Here is a 20,501-nt window from a genome sequence, read left to right as displayed (position 1 = left end):
GAGCCCAAGGCTGTCCCTGTGCAGGTCCCTTGGGTCGGAGTCTAGAGCTGGGCAGGGCTCTGCAGAGCGTTCTGCACAAATACCCATGGCCAGAAGGGACGGCTGGATTTTGGGGAGAAGGGATGAAGGATAGAAATGCCTTTAGTGGCGCCGTGGCTGCTGTTTGCAGCTTTGCTGTGGGCATGGCTGCTGCTGCCATGTTTCTTAAGCACAGTAAATAGTGCTCGTCAACTCGTGTAAAAATAACTGTCATAAGGACGGGGAAAGTTCAGCAGAGAGTCGGCATGCAAAATTAATGGGCTGAATAGTGGGAGTTTTCACACTGACTGATCGGATCAAATCCATATGCTGTAGATGATAACATTGTGATCCCAGTTCTTTTATGCTTTGATTTCTGTTGAAAGGTATTTTGAGATAAATTCCTGACTGTAATATCTTATCCCATTCTGGTGAAAAGTGCACAGCACTTCTGCCCCTTGTACCAGCACAGACTGAAGTTTAGAAATAAACGAAAGTAACGATGCCAGGATGTTTACTAAGAGGATGTTGGTAGTGGCATATTGAAGCAACTGGAGTGAAACATTTCTTAATGTTAGTTAAATTCACATATCGTGTTTATTTGCAAATATGACTAACTTTAGAGAAGTGTTCTAGTGTTAGCTATATGTTAGTGGTATGTTTTACTGAAGAATTCTGCAGTTCTGAGAAGATTGAGATGTAGAAATCTCAGAGAGGAAAAACACAGCCTATTTTTAAGATTCCTTTTCTAAGACTGAGAGGTGATTTGGTTTCTGTTAATCTGTTGCCTGCAGAAGTATGACTTAAGCCAGTTATACTGTCCAAAATCTCTAATGTCAATACCTGATAAGATTTCAATCGCCTACCTTAGCTGGCTACCAGAATTGTCAGAAATGATGAATTTCCAGCTTTCTTTGCTTAGGCAAAACACTCTCCACCCTTTGCTCTGAGATGTGATTAGTTAGTTGTAGGAGGGTGGTACTTGCTGACTTGGCAGTTTGCTTCTATCTTGTTTTGCAAGCCCTGAAGACCATCTATTAGAAATGCAGTTATTCAAGGAGAAGAAATTTGCTGCAGGTCTGATGGTGTATTTAGGGGCTGGTTCAGTGTTGGGAGGATGGATATGCAGCCATTCCTGTTTTGGGGGCTGGTAATGTGCCAGAGTTGCACAGCACCAATATTAGGCTTAGTTAATCCTCAGCTTCTGCAGGTCTGAAATATTGGTTATTGTTTTATGTGAATGAAGGTCTTAAAATTTGCTTTTAAGGAGTTTTCAGCTGGATTTTAGAATGAAGCCTCTTGGTGAATGTTGATTTCATGTTAGTTGACAGTGCAGGTCTAGGCTGTGCCTAACTGCACCTCAGATGTCAGTGGGATCTAACAAGTCCTGGGCATTCATTGGTGCAGTCTTAGTGTGCACGTTTCTATTGCATCCTTACGCCAGCAGCACAAAGGTTTCTATCAGCTTTTGCCACATGCGGTGGCCACCTCCTGCCTTCCTTGTATGTCTCTTCTGTCACGCAGCACTCTTACCATGCATAAAAGGCCCTCAAGTGACAGCCATTGGGACTGTCTCTTTATTCCATTATCCTCTGAAAGTGCAGAACACAGGTTATAAGTGAATGGATGTCCCAAGTATCCCACCTGAATAGGAGTTTTTTAGTGAAGAGTCCCACAGGACTGAACCTGAAGTAGAGCATGATTGACGGGTCATAGAAAGCCAGGAACCCGCAGGCTGGGTGCTTCCCATGAGTGCCTTCATTCTGTTGATCAAGGCTGCTCCGTTCCCCTCACCTGCGCTTCAGATGCAGGTGGTTCCCCGAGAAGCTGTCCTGAAATATTGAGCTTTTCTATATCCAACTATTTAATAAGCTAAAAAGACTGTTACTTGGCTAGAAGCTGATGCCATAAAAACACAAGGATAGAAGAGACAACCTGTCTAAGCCCGCAAAGTAATTACCTGGGGTTTAGGGGTTTAGCATGAACCGTTTTTTAAATTTGTGACATATTATCACAGAGATAAATGCAGGTTTAGTTTTTGTAAACGTGACAGGCTTTGTTGTTGTCATATGTGCAGTGAAGAAGGCAAGGTAGTGTTTGTTATTTACATGTTCATGCTTTCAGCTTGATCTGGATAAGTAATATAAGTTGTAACCCAACATAAGTCTACTATATTGAAAGTCAAGTTGGATTAAAAGCAAGCAGCAATTTTGAAAACACATGGCCGAAGTTAACAGTCCCTGTGCAGTAGGAATTTTGCCCTTTTGGATGTGTTGATCCCAGCATTCCTGGGCCTGGAATGCTCTTTAACTCATAAGCAACAAGTCCAGATACTTTGCAATTCAATCAGCACTAAGCTTTAATAGTATAGAAAAGACAAGCTATGTTGATCTGTTGTACTGGTTTGTTCAATAGTTCATCACTGATGGAATGAATGCAGGCTACAGCACTTATCTAGGCTGTCAGAAAATTATATTAATGGCAAAAAGTGAAAGGGAAGTATTAATTGCTGGAACTAATTGTGGTACATCTGAAGTTGTGTATTATCTGTCTCAAAGTAATGATGAAGCCATGATACAATATCTAGTTAAAGTCTTTCTGCTTCCCAAGGGAAACAAGTAGAAAATATGACAACCAAAATAGCTCTTTGAATTATTTGAAGTTACCATCATTAAACAGAAAGTGTGAATATTTGATTACAAATGGAATCAGGAGGGAGAATATGGCTCATTGCAGTATTACCGCTGGTCAGTATTAGTCAGTATTTGCTGGTGGGTGCCATGGCTCTGCCTGGCGACCCCTGGGGAAGGGTCCGGCAGGTCGGGAGATTCAGTCTGTTATCTGGCAGCCCAGAAAAACAGCACTTACCACACAAGGAGCCTCCGTACGCTGAGGAGAGTGAAGCAGGGCACAGCAAAGGCCCTTATTTACCTGTTCAAAACAACAGTGCTTTGCGTTCATCCTGCCTTCCATGATTTCCTACACGGTCACGCAGGGGCTGTTTGCCCTGATCCACCTTTCCTGGGTGCTGGCGTGTGGCAATGAGACCTCCCTTCTCTCTCGCTGCAAGCCAGCCTAGCCAGCTTTTCCACCTCGCTGAAGGGAAAAGCAGACACATCCCCTTAGCACATCCCCAACCCTCTCAGCAGTATTTTCAAGGCCAGAACATCGTTCCCCTGGGAAAAGGAGCCCCTCTCTTCTACTCGCAAGGAAGAGTTTTACTCGTTTCCTTGCCTGAAGCACGTTCATGTAAATTTTCCTCTGGGCTATGTTTTTGTTGCTGAGTTAACCTGAGCCATCCCTGCTTGTATTAATTACTACAGAATTAATTTAGCTTGTGTGAGAGCTGCTGCACCACCAACTAATGTTTGAATCATGCAGTGTAAATATATTAACAGCTGGCGAGCTGTGTTAACTTGAGCTCAGGTTTGTAATCCCTGGCAGGCTAATAAAGCTTACTGTAAGGCAACACCACATGGAAATTAAGGGGAGGTTTAGGTGTTCTTTGGAATTGAATTTGAAGGAGTGGTAAGAGTGTTTTATACAACGTGATCCCCGACAGCAATCCCAAGGGAGCTGTGCTGGGGGCTGGAGGGAATCAGTCATATTGGAAACACCAGTTCCCTGTTTTACTAAGTCAAAGTTTAAATAGGAAAAAAACCAAAGAAGATTTGGAAAAAAGTCTTAAATCATTTCAGCCCTTTATTGCTAAGATAAAGCTTCTACTCCTGTTACTTAGTGCGGTTTAAGTTATTGCATCATGACAGTATCTTTAGCGCATTCTTCAAATAGTCACTTTCTCAAATCAGTTTGCTCCAGATACCCACATCTCATTTGTTTAGTGAAGGCAGTAGTTCAAAAAGAATAGTTATGTGGACTTTTCTTAACACATAGTAGACCTAAGATTAAGTTATCTTTTGTGCCTATATTGATACTTAAAACCAGATTTATTAATTTTATCCCATCAATTTTGTAGTTTGTCTGTTTTCAAGAGGCACTTCTCAGTAAATCCTTATTCTCTTGGCTTCAGAAGCACCAGGCAAGAGCTTTTGTGAAAGTACTAGATGCATGGAATTGCAATACTAATGAAAAGGATAATGCTATTCAATACAGAATATATTCAACTTTCTATCACAAAATCCCACTGTATATTTGAGTTAGGTAACCACACATTTAAAAGAATCAGTCACTGCTCTCTCTATTATTTTTTTAACCATCAAGAAAATTCAGCCTTCCAAAACACCTTCAGAAAGGTTTGGGTGAGCGGGGGCATCAGATGTAATTACAAAAGAAGAATCAGGAGATGAAAGAACAACATGAGCACAATAGAGGAGAAGACTGCAAAGCTCAAGGGAGAAAAGGAGCTTGCAGAAAAAGTTAAAGAACTCAAAAATTTTCAGGCACAAAAGCAACAAGAGGTCACTGAAAAATTCAGCAGGGCTTCAAGAAGCAATTTATTGACAAAAGCAGCAGACATTTCTTAGAGGGGCTGGATGAATTCTCAACCTCTGTGCTCAGCCGGGCAGGTGGAGGGTCGGCTGCTAGGTCATGGAAACCTGCCAGGAGGAGGGGGAAAGGCTGGAGGAAATCCCACTCACCCTGGGTCAGCTAAAATGTAACAAGCCTGTGATGCTTCCCAAAGGTCCAGGACGGCAACCTGTGTGAAGTGATGCTTAATCAACTTCAGTGGGCCAAGGATCAAATAATTTTTAAAAAAAAAGAAAGGTGTTGTTTGTTTGGTTTTTTGTTTTTGTTTGTTTTTTTAAATCCTCATCTCTTGTTTTTGTTTTCATTCTCTATATGCCCTCTCTCTCCCTACCCCAATTCAATATTTCATGTGCTGTTAACATTTGTGGACAAGTCTGAGTGTGAGAGACTATAAAGGCAAAGCCTGGCTTTAACAAACCTGTTGAGTATTTTGTTTATCTCACACATCCTCTCACGTGGTGCGCTGCAGCTCAGCCCCGTGCTGCTCCTTTCAGCTGCCTTTGGTACGTGTCGAATTCAGTTTTATTGCTGTCTGCCCTTGAACACAGAGTGCAACCGAGGTGGAGCAAACACCAGGAATACTGACCTGAGGTAGCATTGGGCTGGTCCTCTAGATAGAGCACAAGGTATAGAGTGAGCATCAGATATTCTGATGCTGATTAGCAAAGAAGGAAATATTGGTGTATATGAAGTAGGGAGGCATTGGTTGAGTAGAATTTATCTAAAACAGTTTCTGCTTGTTATGGTTTGTTTGCTTACGGAGTTTGCATTCTAGAGCTGCACCCTTTCCCTTCCCAGCTGCTGAGCTTTGAACAGCATCTTGCAGGGCCAGCGCTTGTCAGCTCTGTGGAAAAGAGCTTTTCTCAGCAATAATTAGGCTCTACCCGTGCTACCCACCAATTTCTGTAACTTCATCCAGTGGAGAGACTTTCTGCTCATCACCCAAGGAGTGAGCTCTTTTTAAGGTCTATCTGGGACAGCACATTTAATACATGACATCCCTGTTTAAATGTTATTAATGTTGGATTGGATGTACTGATGAAGTGACTTCAAATGCATATGCTGCTGCTGATCTTTTGCTTCTCTCTGGACCAGCCATTTTCAGATGTGAATACTTATGTTATGCTAATCTATGCCTTGTTAATATATTTAGTATCAATTAGCATAAGCAAGGTTGCTGAATGCCGTAATTTAAGTGCTAGGCACGGCTATTTTGCCTATGATATGAAGGTATGGAAAATAATTTAAAAATACATTTGTAATAAAAAAATGATGGAGAAATTGCTTTTGAATGGCTATACAACAAACAGAATGCAAGTCCCAAGGTACCAAGCACCAGTTCTGTGACCAGCATAGATCTGAAGCCAGGAAAGTTGGCTTCTTTACCAACATGAGAAGAAATGAAATTAGAAGGAATGCTTTTTATTACTCATTTTTACTTTTTTTTTTTCCTTATGCTGCAAAGTGTATCGTGTTGTAGCTTTATAACATGTATCCCATTGAGCTGATATGCGAAGTAGATATAAATGGAAAAGCCCCTTTGAGCTTGGCTCTTATTTCAAATGGAGGACTTGAGCAATAGGTCAGGCTTAACCCTAACACAAGCACTTCTTCTATAGCAGCTCAGTGCCAAAAGAACTGTTCTTGGGATCTATACATCCTTCAGATCCCAGGCTAATTAGGTTAAACTTTTAATTCAGCTTAAATGTGGAGACAGCTCCTTCAGGTGTTTTGGACTAGGACCTAACTCCAGGTATATACGTTATACAGTGCTGCAGGTATGTGAACGTGTGCTCAGACCTGTGTGTTCACTGCCCAGCACTGTGAGCATCTGTGCAAGAACACTGTTCTCTAGGGAAAGCCTACAGCTCTGTGTGTGCCTGTACTTTTCTATATCCACTTTCTAGAACAATGGCTATATGTGTGTTTAGGTATATGTTAAGTATTTGGCTAAGTATAGTCTAAATTTCCATTTTGTATCTGAGTCTTTATCTTAATGTAAATGGCAGTAAGGAAGAAAATAATTGAGATTTAGGAGTTTGTGTTGTTACCCACAAATGTATATCTAGAGAGAACATTGAAGATGAATGTAAAAAAAACAAACAACAGAATATGCTCAACCTTTGTGTAACACTTGCTCAAATTTCAGCAGTTTTTGAAATTGTCATTTTGACGTTCCCCAAAATTTATTCTGTTAGAATTGGGCCAATTCTGGTGCATCAGGGATTCTTTTTTTCCTCCTTCCCTTCCCTTGTCATTGGAAATAATTCCAGGTTATTACATGACACTGCTTTGTTCATATTGCCAGCCTGGTATTAGCAGGCTAGGAAAGGCCAGTGCCATCCCGGCAGGTGTTTCATTGTGAGGGGTTAGGGGAGTGTCGGATTTATGTTCCTGGAATGCTGTGATATTCACAACAGGAATGAAGAATGACTTTGAGTATTTTTTTACTGCTGTATCTTACACCAATAAAGCTGGTGACCCCACTAAGATCAGAAGCACTGGACCTTTACTCCCATTTTTTCTGGTGTTGAATTGGGAATTTTTCTTTCCATCCGGGAAGGCAAGAAAATATTAGACTTTCTCATGTAGATTCATTAAGAAGTTAATACATATTTCAGTTTTTAAAACGGTATTGTAGTCTTAATGTCATAGGGAAGATGATAACCTCATGCATAATACTTTTCTGTGTTTTTCCAGTTAGGGTTTGCATATTTAATTTAAAGCTGAAGTCTGTCCGTCTCACTCTGTCTTCCTTCAGAGGCAGGTGAACCCATCTGCATCTTTTAGATTCCTGATGGCCGGTTTATACCAGGGCTTTTTCCACTAGATTGATGAAATCTTGATGGCAATCTTCATAGCTCACAAAAGAGGATTGCTGAAGATTTGTTTCCTCTAAGTTTGCTATTAATTTTTTTTTTTTGCTATCATTTCTTTGGCAAGAATTGAATCTAAAGCAAGGAATAAGTCTTTTGCAGAAGCCAAATGGAGAGGACCTGGAAAGAAAACAAAGGGCTGACTGGAACTTACTGATCTGTGCCTGATGAGAAGTTATTCATCAGCTTCATGAGAAAATTGCCAATGCTGTAGTCGTCTGGCTATTTAACATACCCTCCGTGTTACGGCAAAGGTTTGTGTAGCTTTTCTTTCACTGAGAGGCGCTCCCAGTTCCACCCTGCTACTCTGCACGGGTGTAAAAGTTCCACCCTCTATGGATTAGCAGGCAGGTTTTATTAAGGGGGGGGATCAAATGGGAACATTAATCACTCGCCCGTTGTGCAGCACAGGAATAAAACCCAGAACACTGACTCCCTTATAAGAACACCAAACAGGTCGGACAACTGCTGGCCAACAGTGAACTTGCTGTGGTGGACGATTGCTTTGCCCAGAGAAGACTAGTGCCCGCTGTTGGTGTACATGTAGTGTACATGTAGTCTGTATGTGTTGAAATGAGTGTCCTATAACAAATAACAGTTTTATATACTACTAACAGCAATCTACTCTGGATCAATGTCTTAGACTGTTGGAAAAAATGCTCTGGGCACTGACAAAGGAAAGGAAAAAGGCAAAAGTAACAGTACCACTTTCTGTGTGTGTGGAACGCACCCAATGCGCAAGACAGTAATGCTGTTTGCTTTGAAAATTTTATTCTGCAAACAGAATTTTTTCTTTTTGTCCATACACATCTATTGTGCATGAGGATTGAGACGCTAGGACTGACTTCCCTGTGTGTGTGCGATCGGCATGGCTTTCAGAAAGGGCACAGTGTGCTGACCCTTTCCTCTATGTGAGCTTTGGCCATAGTAGCACCACAGGGACATGGGCAGGGACATCGCTGCCCTCTCTGCCTGCTCCTGGGGCAGGGGAAACCCTACTCCACCATCACCTTTCTTCACCTCACGCTTTAAAGGTGATGTGTTCCAAGAAGCGTTGATACTCGGTTCTGAAGATGCGCTCCACTGGGTAAATGGAAAAAATATAGATATTCTGACCTGAATATTTGAAATTTGAATTTTGGGTCTGTTCACTTTAGTTGGGGTTATTGCACACACCAGTGTGCTGCCAGAATGGAGTAGTGCCACAAGTTGTCTTTGAGCCATCTCTGGTACGTCTTGAAATCGAATATTTTTAATTAGTTAATAACTCCAGAGTGTATCTGGATCGGTGTGTTGGACAAAAATTGAAAGTAACTATCACCAGTGATGTGATTTGGGCAGCACTTCAGCATCAAGATAAGTTATTACGTAATTGTAATAATAAAAATTCAGTCCATCAGCTAGCAGTATATGAATGGCATATATCCCTTTTATTGGAAGCATTCTTCATCTGCTGTGACCTTAATGTGAATTCTCTCACATAAATGAAGTTAAGATGGAGTTACAGATGGAAATACTCACTGGTACTGCTGAGAGAAACACATTACAGGCACACTGCAGTTATTTCCTAAAACAGACCAGCTTCTTAATAAACAGATTTTCTAAACCTTTTTTTCCCAAAAAGACTGCTGTTTTGCTTTGATCTAAGAAAGGCAGGATTTGGCTCCCATTATGATTTCAGGATTTTAATAAATCCTGGAAACATTTGTGGAAAATGTCAGTGATTTTAGCTACTGGGGAGCTACCTGATTTCTTTTTTTTTACCCTGTGAAACCTACTGTAGAACAATCCTTATTTTGTCCTCTGGGTCCCATGGTAAGGAGGTTTCATTTTAAAGATCATGTTGTTACACTACTTTCTCAGTCATCCCAATCTCACTTATTTTATGTTTGCTTGTATATGTAAGCTGGAATGTGATCTTTCTGGTGCTATTTAGTCTTGATCTTAATTTGGTGAGTGATTCAATATATTAACTGCTGGCAGTAATCATCGCACATGTCGCAGACCTTGAGGTTTCCATAGGGATGATGTGATTCCCCATGATTGCTTGCACAGACTGGTAAACCACTGCCCTGCTCACATCTGGTGCTTGTTCCTAAACTGGCTTTGGTCTAGAATTGCATGGGATATCAGACACAATCTGGGGTTAGTTGGGTGTTCAGGGCAGGTGCCACATCTTAACTTTAAAGCCTGTTTATATCCAGTCTGCAGCGAAGAGTCTGCTCCACCTTGCACAAAAATAGTTCCATACGCATTGAAAACAAATCAAAATACCCCCAGGCAATCTGTTAGACTGATATTAATGTGCTGAGAGGCACCTTTGTATTATATCAACCCCAAACTCTTAGTTTAGTCCAGGTGGGTTGCACAGGCCGGGCATCAGCAGATGTGCATTTGCAGGATGGAAAATTCAGGGACACATAAACCTGGCTGTTTGCACAGGATATTGTGAGTTTGGGAGGTGTTGGTGCCCACCTTAATGAAAGAAACTTGCCAAGCTAATCTCCATTTTAATGCATTGTTTTATCCACTTTCAAATAGCGAACATCTGAGTGGAATAATCCTATCAGGTTGGTTGGTTTGTTTGTTTGTTTCTAGCAGGAAAGATTACAGCATAGAACATAAACGTAAGATTATGAACCTTCATTTAAAATGACATGCTAATTTTGGAAGTTACAAAATGGTGCACTGAATGTTGTACATCATTTCAGTTAAAGCGTTATGCCATTAATTACTAGAAAACTAAAAATTCTGACTTTTCTAGAGCATCTTGTAGTAGGACCTGGCCAGGTAAATGTCTGTGCCTGTTGTGCATTCCTAGTACATGCAGAATGAAACAGTACCAACGCACACACACAGTATCCTCATATTTATCATATTTTTTGCCTAATGTGATTTAACTTGACACAGACTGAACGTACCTAGGGGTGTCTAATGGCTTGTTCTCTTTTACAAGACTGTGGTGAAATATGAAACAAAAATAGGTGGTTAACTATCCACATTAGTTACCCAGCAGGATGTTCATCTCTTCAATGACCTGGATTTTACATAGTTAGTTTGGCATGTTTCTCTGAAGTGCACTAAAGCAAAAGGGAAGGAGGGATCTAGGATCATCTGAATGTCCTCTCTACCCTCTTCTCCTCCCTAAAGCGAACTCACTGACTGTAGAATTGTTTGGAGTCAATTCGTGAGTCATACCTGTAAATACCGAATAAATAAAAATTGCCTTTTCTTTCTCAGTGAGGTCTCTTTGACCATTATCACAAGACAGGAATGATACTAGCTGTTAACCTGGATTGACATTGATCGTTCACATTCCCTACGTAGTTTTGACATATTCTTTTAATGCTTCTGGGAACAAAACACCATTGAATTCCTGTCTGTCATTCAGTGTGCTTTGTTTGTGAGCTCAAACAGTGCTGAGCTGACATGGGGTGCAAGCTCTGGCACTGCCTGTCCCACCTGTTGGGAGACATGTCCTTGTCACCACACACACCACCAGGATACCTCTCCCGCGATCTTTTTCTGTGTTTGCTCACAATATACGTCACTCTGAGCCTATTAATTTGGCTGTGTCGTTCCTCTGTAATGTTCATAGAAGCTCTGGATGTGATAGAATGGGAGAGATGCCTTAACACATCATACACATCCATACACAACTTTTCAAATGACATTAACTCTTTTTGGTGTGGTTGCCGCAGTGCAGCACAGTGCAGCAGCTTCTCAGCCTTCTCTGTGGCACGATGGTTCTGGTAATACTGCTCAGGGTTTTCTTCTTCAAACCATCTTGAAGTTTCTTACTTATGGAATTTATAATTTTGAAAGGCCAGACTTCACTGGGCACAATGGGAACAGGTTTCATGGGATAATAGATGGTTTTCATTACTGAAATGTGAGCTTTTTCATCCTCGGGCATTACTGTAAGGGCATCCTGAGAACAAAACATTGCAGTTCGATTCCTCTGCATGCAGCCTCCCCGCCTGGTGTCCCTGGCTCTTCTCCTGAGCCCTCTGACTCCACAGCTGCTTTCAGGACTGACCGCTGTCCTTCATCCCCGCCCAGAGGGACACTGTCATGAAATTCTGACAGTTTCCCTGCTGAAGGCTGATGATTTGGGGAGCAGCACAGCAGTTTCCTATTCCTGCTACCCAGCCTCTGCTCAGCTCTGTCCCTTCACCAGACAGGTTCACATCACTGTTGTTCACCACCTTCCTTTCACTTTAGCACGCTGATGCCATCGGTCTTTTCTGACCATCTCCTGGCTCTCTCACCTCCTTCCTGGCTGCAGTTCTTCGTTGTCACCTTCACAGGGTTCAGCACAGTGTCCGGTCCATTGGCATTCACTTCCTCCCGCTGGCAGGGCTGTGACAGGACCGCTCTGCTCCACACTCCCCCAGCATCCCTCCTCTCCTGCTCTCCATCCTTTCTCTGTGCCCTTCAGGAAAGTGCTTTGCCCAGGTTTAGTTTTTCTCCTGTTTTTTTACAGGTTATTGTCTGGAAACAATCCCCCCCCACCCCCAACCTTGTTTACAGAAGAAGTATTCCAACCAAAGATATAAACCAGTATCTACCTCATGTTTTGTTGAAGTTGTCACTAGAAATGTGAAGTATTCCCTTCCTGAGCTCTCAGCTATCTCTTTTTGAGTGTGACATCCTTAGGGCAAACATTAGGTCTGCTCTGTGGAGTTCTGCCCAGTTTTATTGCTATAACATAGAAGAACCAGCAGACAATAGTTTTATTTTCAGCTCTCACTATGCTGCTTCTAATAGGCAGAACAATACCTCAGTCTCGTTTTTATTTCCATTGAGTACATGAATGTTTATGTCCATGCATACCTGTGTGCAGCTGCAGGGGCGATCTGCAAGAAGAAAGGCAGGAGCAGGCACATCTGGTCTCGATTTCAGCTTGGCTGCTTGCTCAGAACAATAGGATGTGGAATGCCAGCTCTGTTCTCCACTCTCCTTCTCCAGATACTAAAGAGGAGGAGAACCCCTGATTTCCTCAGAACTCGATGCCTGGCTTTTTGTTCCCTATTTGGTGGCATTAAGTGACCGTGGCATTTATTTTGTTTGGTTTTGCATAGCTGTATTTGTTATAGACCAGAAAGCAAGTGGCTTTCCAAAACTTGAATATTGTCAGTGCCTTATTTACATGAGAATCTAGATGATCCCAAAGCTTTAAGCTTCATCTATTCCATCTGATTTCTCAGGATTATTATTCCCTGGCTTTCACATAATGAAAAATATATTTCCATCAAAATGGGAGGACCTTTAGCTTTAGACATCTGGCAAAGCTAGCTACCATGAGAATTTGCTTTGGGCCTGTAGAGATGTAGTAATGAATCTTTTAATGGCTTCTGATCTGCTATCTTGTTCTTATAGAGAGCAAAACCATTTCTTTGAAACCTTTCCTGTTTATTACAAGGTCTTGTGAGTGAAGAAAAAGAGGATGAAATTAGGCTCTTGTGTTGTTGCTTTTTTTTTTTTTTGGACAAAAACATTCCCAAAAAATAGGTGCCAGGGAAAAAAACAGCGTACGTGGTGAATTCTGACTTAGTGAAAATCTAGAGCAGCAAGACCTGGTATGTCCTTACCTTGACAAAAAGGCAAATGATGGCCCACAAAGATCCCCAAACACTTTTTACAGGTATAGACCAGCAAAATGCTGCCTCTTCTTGGTGTCTCTGTGGTCAAGTTGGTTTCCAGTGGCAGAACAGATTGTCCCATGCTGCTTCAGTTTATCCCTGTAGGTCTTTACTGTGGATGTATGTGCTTGTTTGGTAGGCAGACTTTTCTTAGCTGTCTGTCTTCCTACTTAAATGTTAGTGTAAGTGAAACCTTAGCAGTCTAATCAAAGAATTATTTTTAGTAATAGCAGAGAAATTAAGAAAAGGATATGAATGACTGCTACTGCAGGAGAAACGGTGCGCTCACCGTTCTGCTTCTTGGAGTCCTGCAGATTCAGTCTGGGGGCTTGTACTATGGAGGCTCGTCAGCATCCCAAGCATGCGGTCACAAGGGTGACAATTTCTTCTTCTTCTCCCCAGGGTCCATCTGGAGTTATTTTTAATTTATTTTCCTACCACACATTTGCACCTTGGTCTGACTTTGTCGGTCTGTGACTGTGTTGAGCGGCACTGCCCGGAACCCTCAGCTCTGAGGTGACCTGGAGCATGAGTCCTTCAGCAGGGCTGGGGGAACCCCTGGAGGGCTCAAGTGTGGTGCAGTGGATGTGCCTCCCCCAGACAAGCAGCAACCCCAGCAGTCAGGCAGGTCGTGGCTCAGAAAGGCTCCTGCCAGGTCTCCTGCCGAGCCTTGGGCTTAGGGTCGGGCAAAGCACTTGGCAGAGGATGTTTTGGCACAAGCAGCTGAGGACAGCAACTGGTTAAACATTTGCTAAGCAACAGAAACTCTCATTTCATTCTCTTAGAAAAGGAACATTTTCCTTCTTGCTTTCGATTTTTACTCCTCCCCGGTAGCCAAGTCTCAGTGTCTCACAAGCTGCTTTAAAAATTCGAGAGCTGAGACAGAGGGCAAGAGCCTGTGGGCAGCTCTGCTGGTGCACAGGCAGCATCTGCAGGGAGCTGCCATATCGGTGCCTGTGCAGTCGATGCAAAATTCGTATTTCCTGCTTCTCCTCTCCACCTGCCATCCCTGGTGGAGGAATCCACGCTCAGAGGATTGCGGGAGCAACTGTGTTTGTGCTGTTGGGGGGGCGCGACTTGTCACTGTGGCTGGAGGCAGTTTTGTGCTGGAGCACTGAGCGGTAATTGGGCTGGTGTCGGTGGGTCCCAATGATGAACATCTGATGAGGCTACAGTTGAGCGGACACAGCTGAGAGCATGAGTCTTGGCATTTCTGTGTCAGGGCTCCTGTGGCATGGGCCCGGCTCCCAGGCTGCTGCTTGTGCACTCGCCTTTGCTTCTTGGAAGGACTTGTTTTACATTTGGCCTCAAGATAATTGGTAGCTCTCAGGTGAACAGAAAGTCACCTCTGTCTTGAAGTGAAGCACTTCTTGTTGGGTACATGTAAAATGCTTCCCTGAAACAAGCGTTAGTTACTGGAACGTGAAAAATGAAATTCCTTTAATCTTAAGCACATAGAAATCAACTCTGGCCAGTGCTGCCTAGGTCTCATTCCCAAAATACCCAAAAGGGAAAAGGAATCAGTCACTTCCAGCTCTATTTAGGCTTTTTAAAGCAGAACCTACCTGGAACCACTCAAACCTGATAGATACAGAGTGAATGACAAGGGCTTGCTACAAACAGGCAGTTTGCAGGTGTTATTTGTGTTCCTATTATGCAAATGCTCATTGCTGTACTTTAGGAGACAAAAAGAAAATACATCAGAATGAATTTCACCAGTGCTCTAAGCTTTAAAATCTATGTATGTCTGAGGCATTCCCTTGCTAGTCCTACAGATCAACGTTGCTAACTTTGCCTTGAAGGAGAGAATGGCTGATGAACCAGAGATTACATCCCTAGATACTGTGCTTAGGGAGGGTGTTTTCTTCTGGCAACAGTCCATGTTTCTACATGATTAAAAAAACCAGCCTCCCTCTCTGCTTTACTGTATATACTCACAAAAATACCAGAAATGCGTAGTTCAGGATAGATATAACATGTGTTGTCTGGCTGTGCTTTGTACCAGTTGTCTTTAGTGGGAAGAGGACCTAATCCAGCATCAGGGGGCAGAGCCGTACCAGTCCCTGTGACCTTGCTCCCAGGAGCCTTCCGTCCCATCCCATCCCAATATCAACTAGCTGGTGATACAGCTCCCTAATTGAAGATGCTGTATTTGCATTTATCAAAAATAATTAACTACTTATTCTGACCAAATCTTTTGGCTGCCTCCAACGAATAAGCACCCACATCACTATCAGTGTCTGTGTATTTTGCTCTCATGTTTCAAAGTCTCACAGGCACATATTAAAAGAAATATTATGGACTTAAGAGGCATAAAGAAATCAGGAGGAGATTCAGTGAATATTAGGTCTTGGTTTTGTTAGTAGACAGACATTATTTTGATATGGTATATAGTAGCGGTAAAAGGATGGAATGGGGTTTAATCACTGGCAGACACTACTGATGGATTAGTGGTGACCAGTGGGACGTGTCTGCCCTGCCGATCTAGCTCAGAGATCAGCACCCAGGACTGAATGCTTGGCTGTGGATGTACACGGGCTTCGGCTGGGGCAGAGGTGTCCCTGGAGGATGCTTTTTATGTGCTGCCGTGTCCCTGCGTGCCAGGCGTGTGTCTGCCCATCACCTGCCTGGAGCACTTTGGGCCCTTTCCTGCAGAGGACTTCCCTCCTTAGCAGTGACTGCTGGGATGGTCATGCAAGTCACCTCCTGGGTCAACCCTTTTAGGGAAAGCAGGTGGTCTTAGGCATGGCACAGGCATCATGAAGCGGTGCATACTTTCAGCTGTGCAAACTAATACTTGAGAACTGTAAGTTGTGCCATGATAGAGCCCCAGGATGAGCAGCTGGGGTTCCTGGCTGCTCTGGGCAGTGAGCAGCAGTGGCTCTGGAGCGCTGCACGTCGATACTGGGGCTGCAGTCAGGTTCAGCACAACACAGTGTCTCTTTTCCCAAGGTGCTGTTGATCCTCTGGTAGTAGCTCTTGCTCAGGACTCTGGCTTAGGTAGCCAAACAGCTAGAACTGTTCTCTTCACCATCACAGTCAGAGCTTGGTCTGCATCTTATATCTGAAGGAAATACTCTGAAAAATATTCTGCTCCTCAGGTAGTGACCATCAGCACTTGTTACATTTCAGGTATCATCTCCTAGGTTGGTATATTTGGGTGGTCATCTTTGGGGAAAGAGAATTCCTGCCTGCTGTGGCAAATACACTAGTGCTTATGATGCATCTGTTCCTCTGAGGTCTTGATTTTCAGCTATGAGAAAAAGCTGCTTTTGAACTGGTGATTTGGGATTCTGTGTTCGTCTGCCCAGGCACAGATATGGTCCCTCCTCTTGTCCCCATTCTTGTATATTTGAGTTATACAAACAAAAATGCATGTAACTGTTTATCCCCATGATTTCACAGGGATCTGTCAATACTGGTTTCCAGCCAAGACAAATCTTTTTTTTATTTTAAGTTTCAAAGAAAACCAAACATTCACATTTGCCCTCCGCCTTCTTATACTGTGCTGTTTCAAGTAAACAACAGTGCAGCATGAGGGGTGCAATTTTATCTTCCTAAATTACTTTTTTCTAGGGTATATCACCATATGGGCAAGCTAATCTATCGCGCCCAGGCTAAGCTCTTTCTGTGTGGCTGAGATCCAGCTGATGTCAGGAGGAATCCTGAAGCCACCTACTTCCTAGGGGCTATTTGCTGAAAAGAGGTGGTAGCGAGGTGGGTTTCAGTCTCTTTTCCCAAGTAACAAGCGATAGGATGAGAGGGAATGGCCTCAAGTTGCACCAGGGGATGTCAAGACAGGATATTAGGAAAAATTCCTTCACTGAAAGGGCTGTTGGGCATTGGAACAGCCAGCCCAGAGATGTGGTCGAATCACCAGCCCTGGAGGTGATTAAAAGATGCATAGATGTTGTGCTTAGTGACATGGTTTAGTGGCGGAGTTGGAGGTGTTAGGTTTACCGTTGTACTTGAGGATCTTAAAGGTCTTTTCCACCCTAAATGATGCTATGATAATCTGTTCAGTTCTTTGCAGCCGTTTACGTTGCAGCTCTCAGATTTGTAACCCTGTTTTCCTAGTGCATGAGTCAACTGACATGTGGTTTTGCAAGTGGATGATGTGACAGGGGTTGTGGTTAGTTGAATTCTGCTAGACACAGCTTTGCCTGGATTGAGGAGCTTTCCATTTTTGACACCTTGGAGACATCCTAGCAGGGAGCAGAGGCCAGGGGAGCTCGGCATCCCAGCGGCAGCTATTGCATTTGGTGGGAGGATGCTTCTAGCTGTCTTAATGCCAGTGGCAGAGCCCAGAGCTGGGGTGATGGTTGAGCCGCAGGAGGAGAGATGTACCCCAGGACCCATGAGGCTCTGCCACAGCACCCGTGTTCAGTAGGGGTAATGGTTCATCACTGAGGTGGCAAAGGGGGTGCAAGCCCAGTCTGCCAAACGGGAGCCCCACCATCTCTCTCTGCTCCCTGTTTGTATGAGAAATTATATATTCTGGAACATCCTCACCTGCTGGTTTTTCATTTGGGCAATCATGGGGTGAAGCAGCTGCTGTTATGTGAGGGCACATCTGCTGTGGCCTCTGGTCACCCTTCAGCCCTCGCTGTGTGCACACATACCAGGAGCAGGCATTTTCCACGTGCGCACTGTAGCTTATCTAATATTTTAATACATAAGTACAAGTAAAATATTCATACATTCAATATAAATATTTAAATTAAAAAGAAGTTAAGAATCTCGTACAGCTTTTCAGTGCCTTGTGGAGATCACCTTGGTCTGAGGGACCCCCATCTGGACCTGGGTGGCTGGAGAAGCCTGTGGGACCACAGCCATGGCCAAGCTTGGGGAGGAATTTGGGGTGAGGAGGCAAGAAGTGTTGCATAAGCCAGGACAGGGTCCCCCCATGACGACAAGAGCAGCACTGTGTGCCCCAAGCCTCAGGCACTTTGTACCTGCCTTGCAAACTGATTCACTTCAGCTCAGGACTTTGGTATCTGAACAGGACCTTATGTCAGCCGTTCCTCAAGAAGAGTTCAATAGCTGTGTTTTGAGTTGTAAAACAAGAGAAAGAAAAAAAGAATAATGATTTTGTGTAGTGCCTTTTGCAGGTAGCAACTAATTGAAAGCTCTTCGCTGGTATACATTGGGGATGTAAATACACCTGTGCATGCAAAGACAGCATTGCAGGCAGGCAGTGAGCAGAAGGTAACACAGGGCTTTACCATCCAGGGGCATGGATGCTGTGATCCAGGGAGGTGCTGGGATCTAATTTGATGAAATCTTTACTCCAAAGTTAGAGGAAAACTGGGGAAACCTCTTGAGACAAAGTGCTTTGGGCTCTGGTGTAGGAATGAATTAAATACAGTATTTGCACAGATGCTGCCTTAATCTCAGTCATCATGTACAAACAGCAAATTAATTCTGGTTCTGATAGCTACCTTGGTATATTTAACTCTTTCTGTAGCTGGGCACTTGCTATTTCACCTTCTGATAAATAATAAGATGCATAAGTGATTTTTTTGAAATATGAAAGAACTGAACAAAATGCTGGGAATTGTCTGGTTCCTTCAAGCCACTGGATGTTTGCAGAATTTTGTTTCAACAGTTTGTTGTTTTAACATCCTTTAAAAGGATGTGCACATACATACTTTGTGGAAAAATAAGTTAACAATTGTGCATGTTTCTGATGCGTGAAAAAGGATGTGCAGGAAAAGGATTGTGGTGAAATGTTCTGCTTTCCCCCATTGCACGTGCTTGTTTTCCCCTGACTTTTCTGCTTGCGAAGGCTGTTAGAGATTGCTGCTTCCTACCTTTCTGTCAGACTCTTAATTAGCAGGAGCACGCACACCGCGCAGCTGGGGCTTTGATGCCTCGCTCGCTCTCGTTTCCCACTCCGAAGATTTCCATTCATCCCGAATTGGTACCCAGCCTAAAGCCCCGGCTCCCCCTCGCCGTGGCTCCAGGACTCCAGTTGCGTGTGCCCGGGAAGAGATGCCCTGATGCTCCCTCGCTAGACCTCCAGCCTGCTGGTTGGAGCCATAAGGGAACGGGAGGAAGAATTAGCCTGTGTGTTTATGTGGCTGTGCTCCAGTAAATATTTTGATGCATCTGCTGCCAGCTCTGGTCTGAGGGAATCTACCTAGCATTTAAATTTTGATGGGGAGCTGTTTTGAATAATAACAGTGCAGCCGGCTGTGAGTCAGTGCATGTGTGTTGACTTAAAAAAAAAGAAAGCCCTCAAAGCTTAACGCTTGCTGAACGCTGAGCTGCAGTGCTTTGCTTTTTTCTCTCCTCCTTCTTTTCTTTCTTTCTTCTCTTGACTTCCTCTGTTTTGTTTTCTTCTTGGGAGCATTTCACATAGATTTTGTTCACTGGTGGGGGTGGGGTGGGGTGAGAGGAATTAGGGGAAAAAAAAAAAACCCAAACCTCAGCAAAAATAATTCCTCCCCAAAAACTCACAAGTAGCTTTTGCAATGGGTGCTGTAATGGGTACGTTCTCTTCTCTACAAACGAAACAAAGAAGACCATCAAAAGGTAAGACCTGTTTTGCTTTTCCTGTCCCTTCTGTATATTTGCTAGGAGGGAAATTTATATTAGCAAGAAAATGAACATGTGCCACTTGCAAGCGAGCCAGCAATGTTTATGTGAGGTGTAATTTGCAGGGGAGAGTGGGATGCAAGGTGGTGGAGGAAACGTGTGGGCATGAGGAAATCGCTGTGGAGGGGCTCGGGGGGATGAAAAGCATCTGAAATGTAGTAATCCGGTGTACAGGCGTGTATGAGGAGGAGAAACTCGGTGGCTCCATATGCAGAGCACTTGCAGAAGAGACCTGTTTATTCCTAAATCCCATGCTTTGTAAACCCTTTGAGGAGGGAATAAAATGTAGATACACAGCAAATTCTTCCTAATACCTTGTGGTTTCTTTCTCAGAAACTATTGTTAGAGGCAGTGCTGCATATTCAGTAATCCAACACCAAGTGTGTGGTACTAATAATGTGTGTTTTATAGAAAAGATTATCAAGGGGGTTGGAGGGGGGGGGGCAGAATTAGGATGTTTTCATAAAGATGGGGAGGAAGAGAAGCTCATGAAAAATGAAAAAGCAAGGAGCAATCCCAGTTTTTTTAATCCTTAAGTGCATAAATATTGGCTGCAAATTGCTGATTTTTCAGTTGGTTTGGTTTGTGTAGTGTTTGCCTGAGCTCTGCTCCATTTCCTTCAGGGTTAATTCAAAAATTCCAGGGTGCTGCTGAGCAGAAAGTTGAAAACCCTGTGGGGCGCACGTCCATACCATACAGAATGAGTATTGTTTAGAAAACAAAACAAAAGGCACTAACTTTGGCAAGTCTTTCTGCTATTTCAAAATATTCCCTGCCAACACCCTGCATTTCACAGCCTTTCAGTATTTCTAGGGTAAGTCTCTGTTTCCACTGAATCTGTCGCTCAGCTTATAGATATGGTCTTGAATTGAAA

The 20,501-nt window shown here is 43.3% G+C and overlaps 1 protein-coding gene across 3 annotated transcripts in view; it reads left to right on the top strand.

Moving 5' to 3' along the window:
- The window catches only part of KCNIP1 (potassium voltage-gated channel interacting protein 1), a gene marked incomplete at both ends in the record, with an annotated part of 371,848 nt that overhangs the window by 117,186 nt on the left and 234,161 nt on the right, over positions 1-20,501 (top strand). For 2 of the 3 annotated variants that reach the window (XM_080353047.1, XM_080353045.1), the window contains one exon: positions 19,504-19,564. The exons of the other annotated variant lie outside the window; for it this stretch is intronic. In XM_080353047.1, coding sequence (XP_080209173.1) covers positions 19,504-19,564 — 61 coding nt within the window. Of the gene's footprint in view, positions 1-19,503; positions 19,565-20,501 lie in introns of those variants that run through there. 3 annotated transcript variants of the gene reach the window in all.

Source organism: Nesoenas mayeri (genome assembly GCF_963082525.1).
Source record: "Nesoenas mayeri genome assembly, chromosome: 14".
Classification (NCBI taxonomy): domain Eukaryota; kingdom Metazoa; phylum Chordata; class Aves; order Columbiformes; family Columbidae; genus Nesoenas; species Nesoenas mayeri.
The sequence above is the reverse complement of the archived record's forward strand: the minus strand, read 5'-3'. Positions and strand labels throughout refer to the sequence as shown.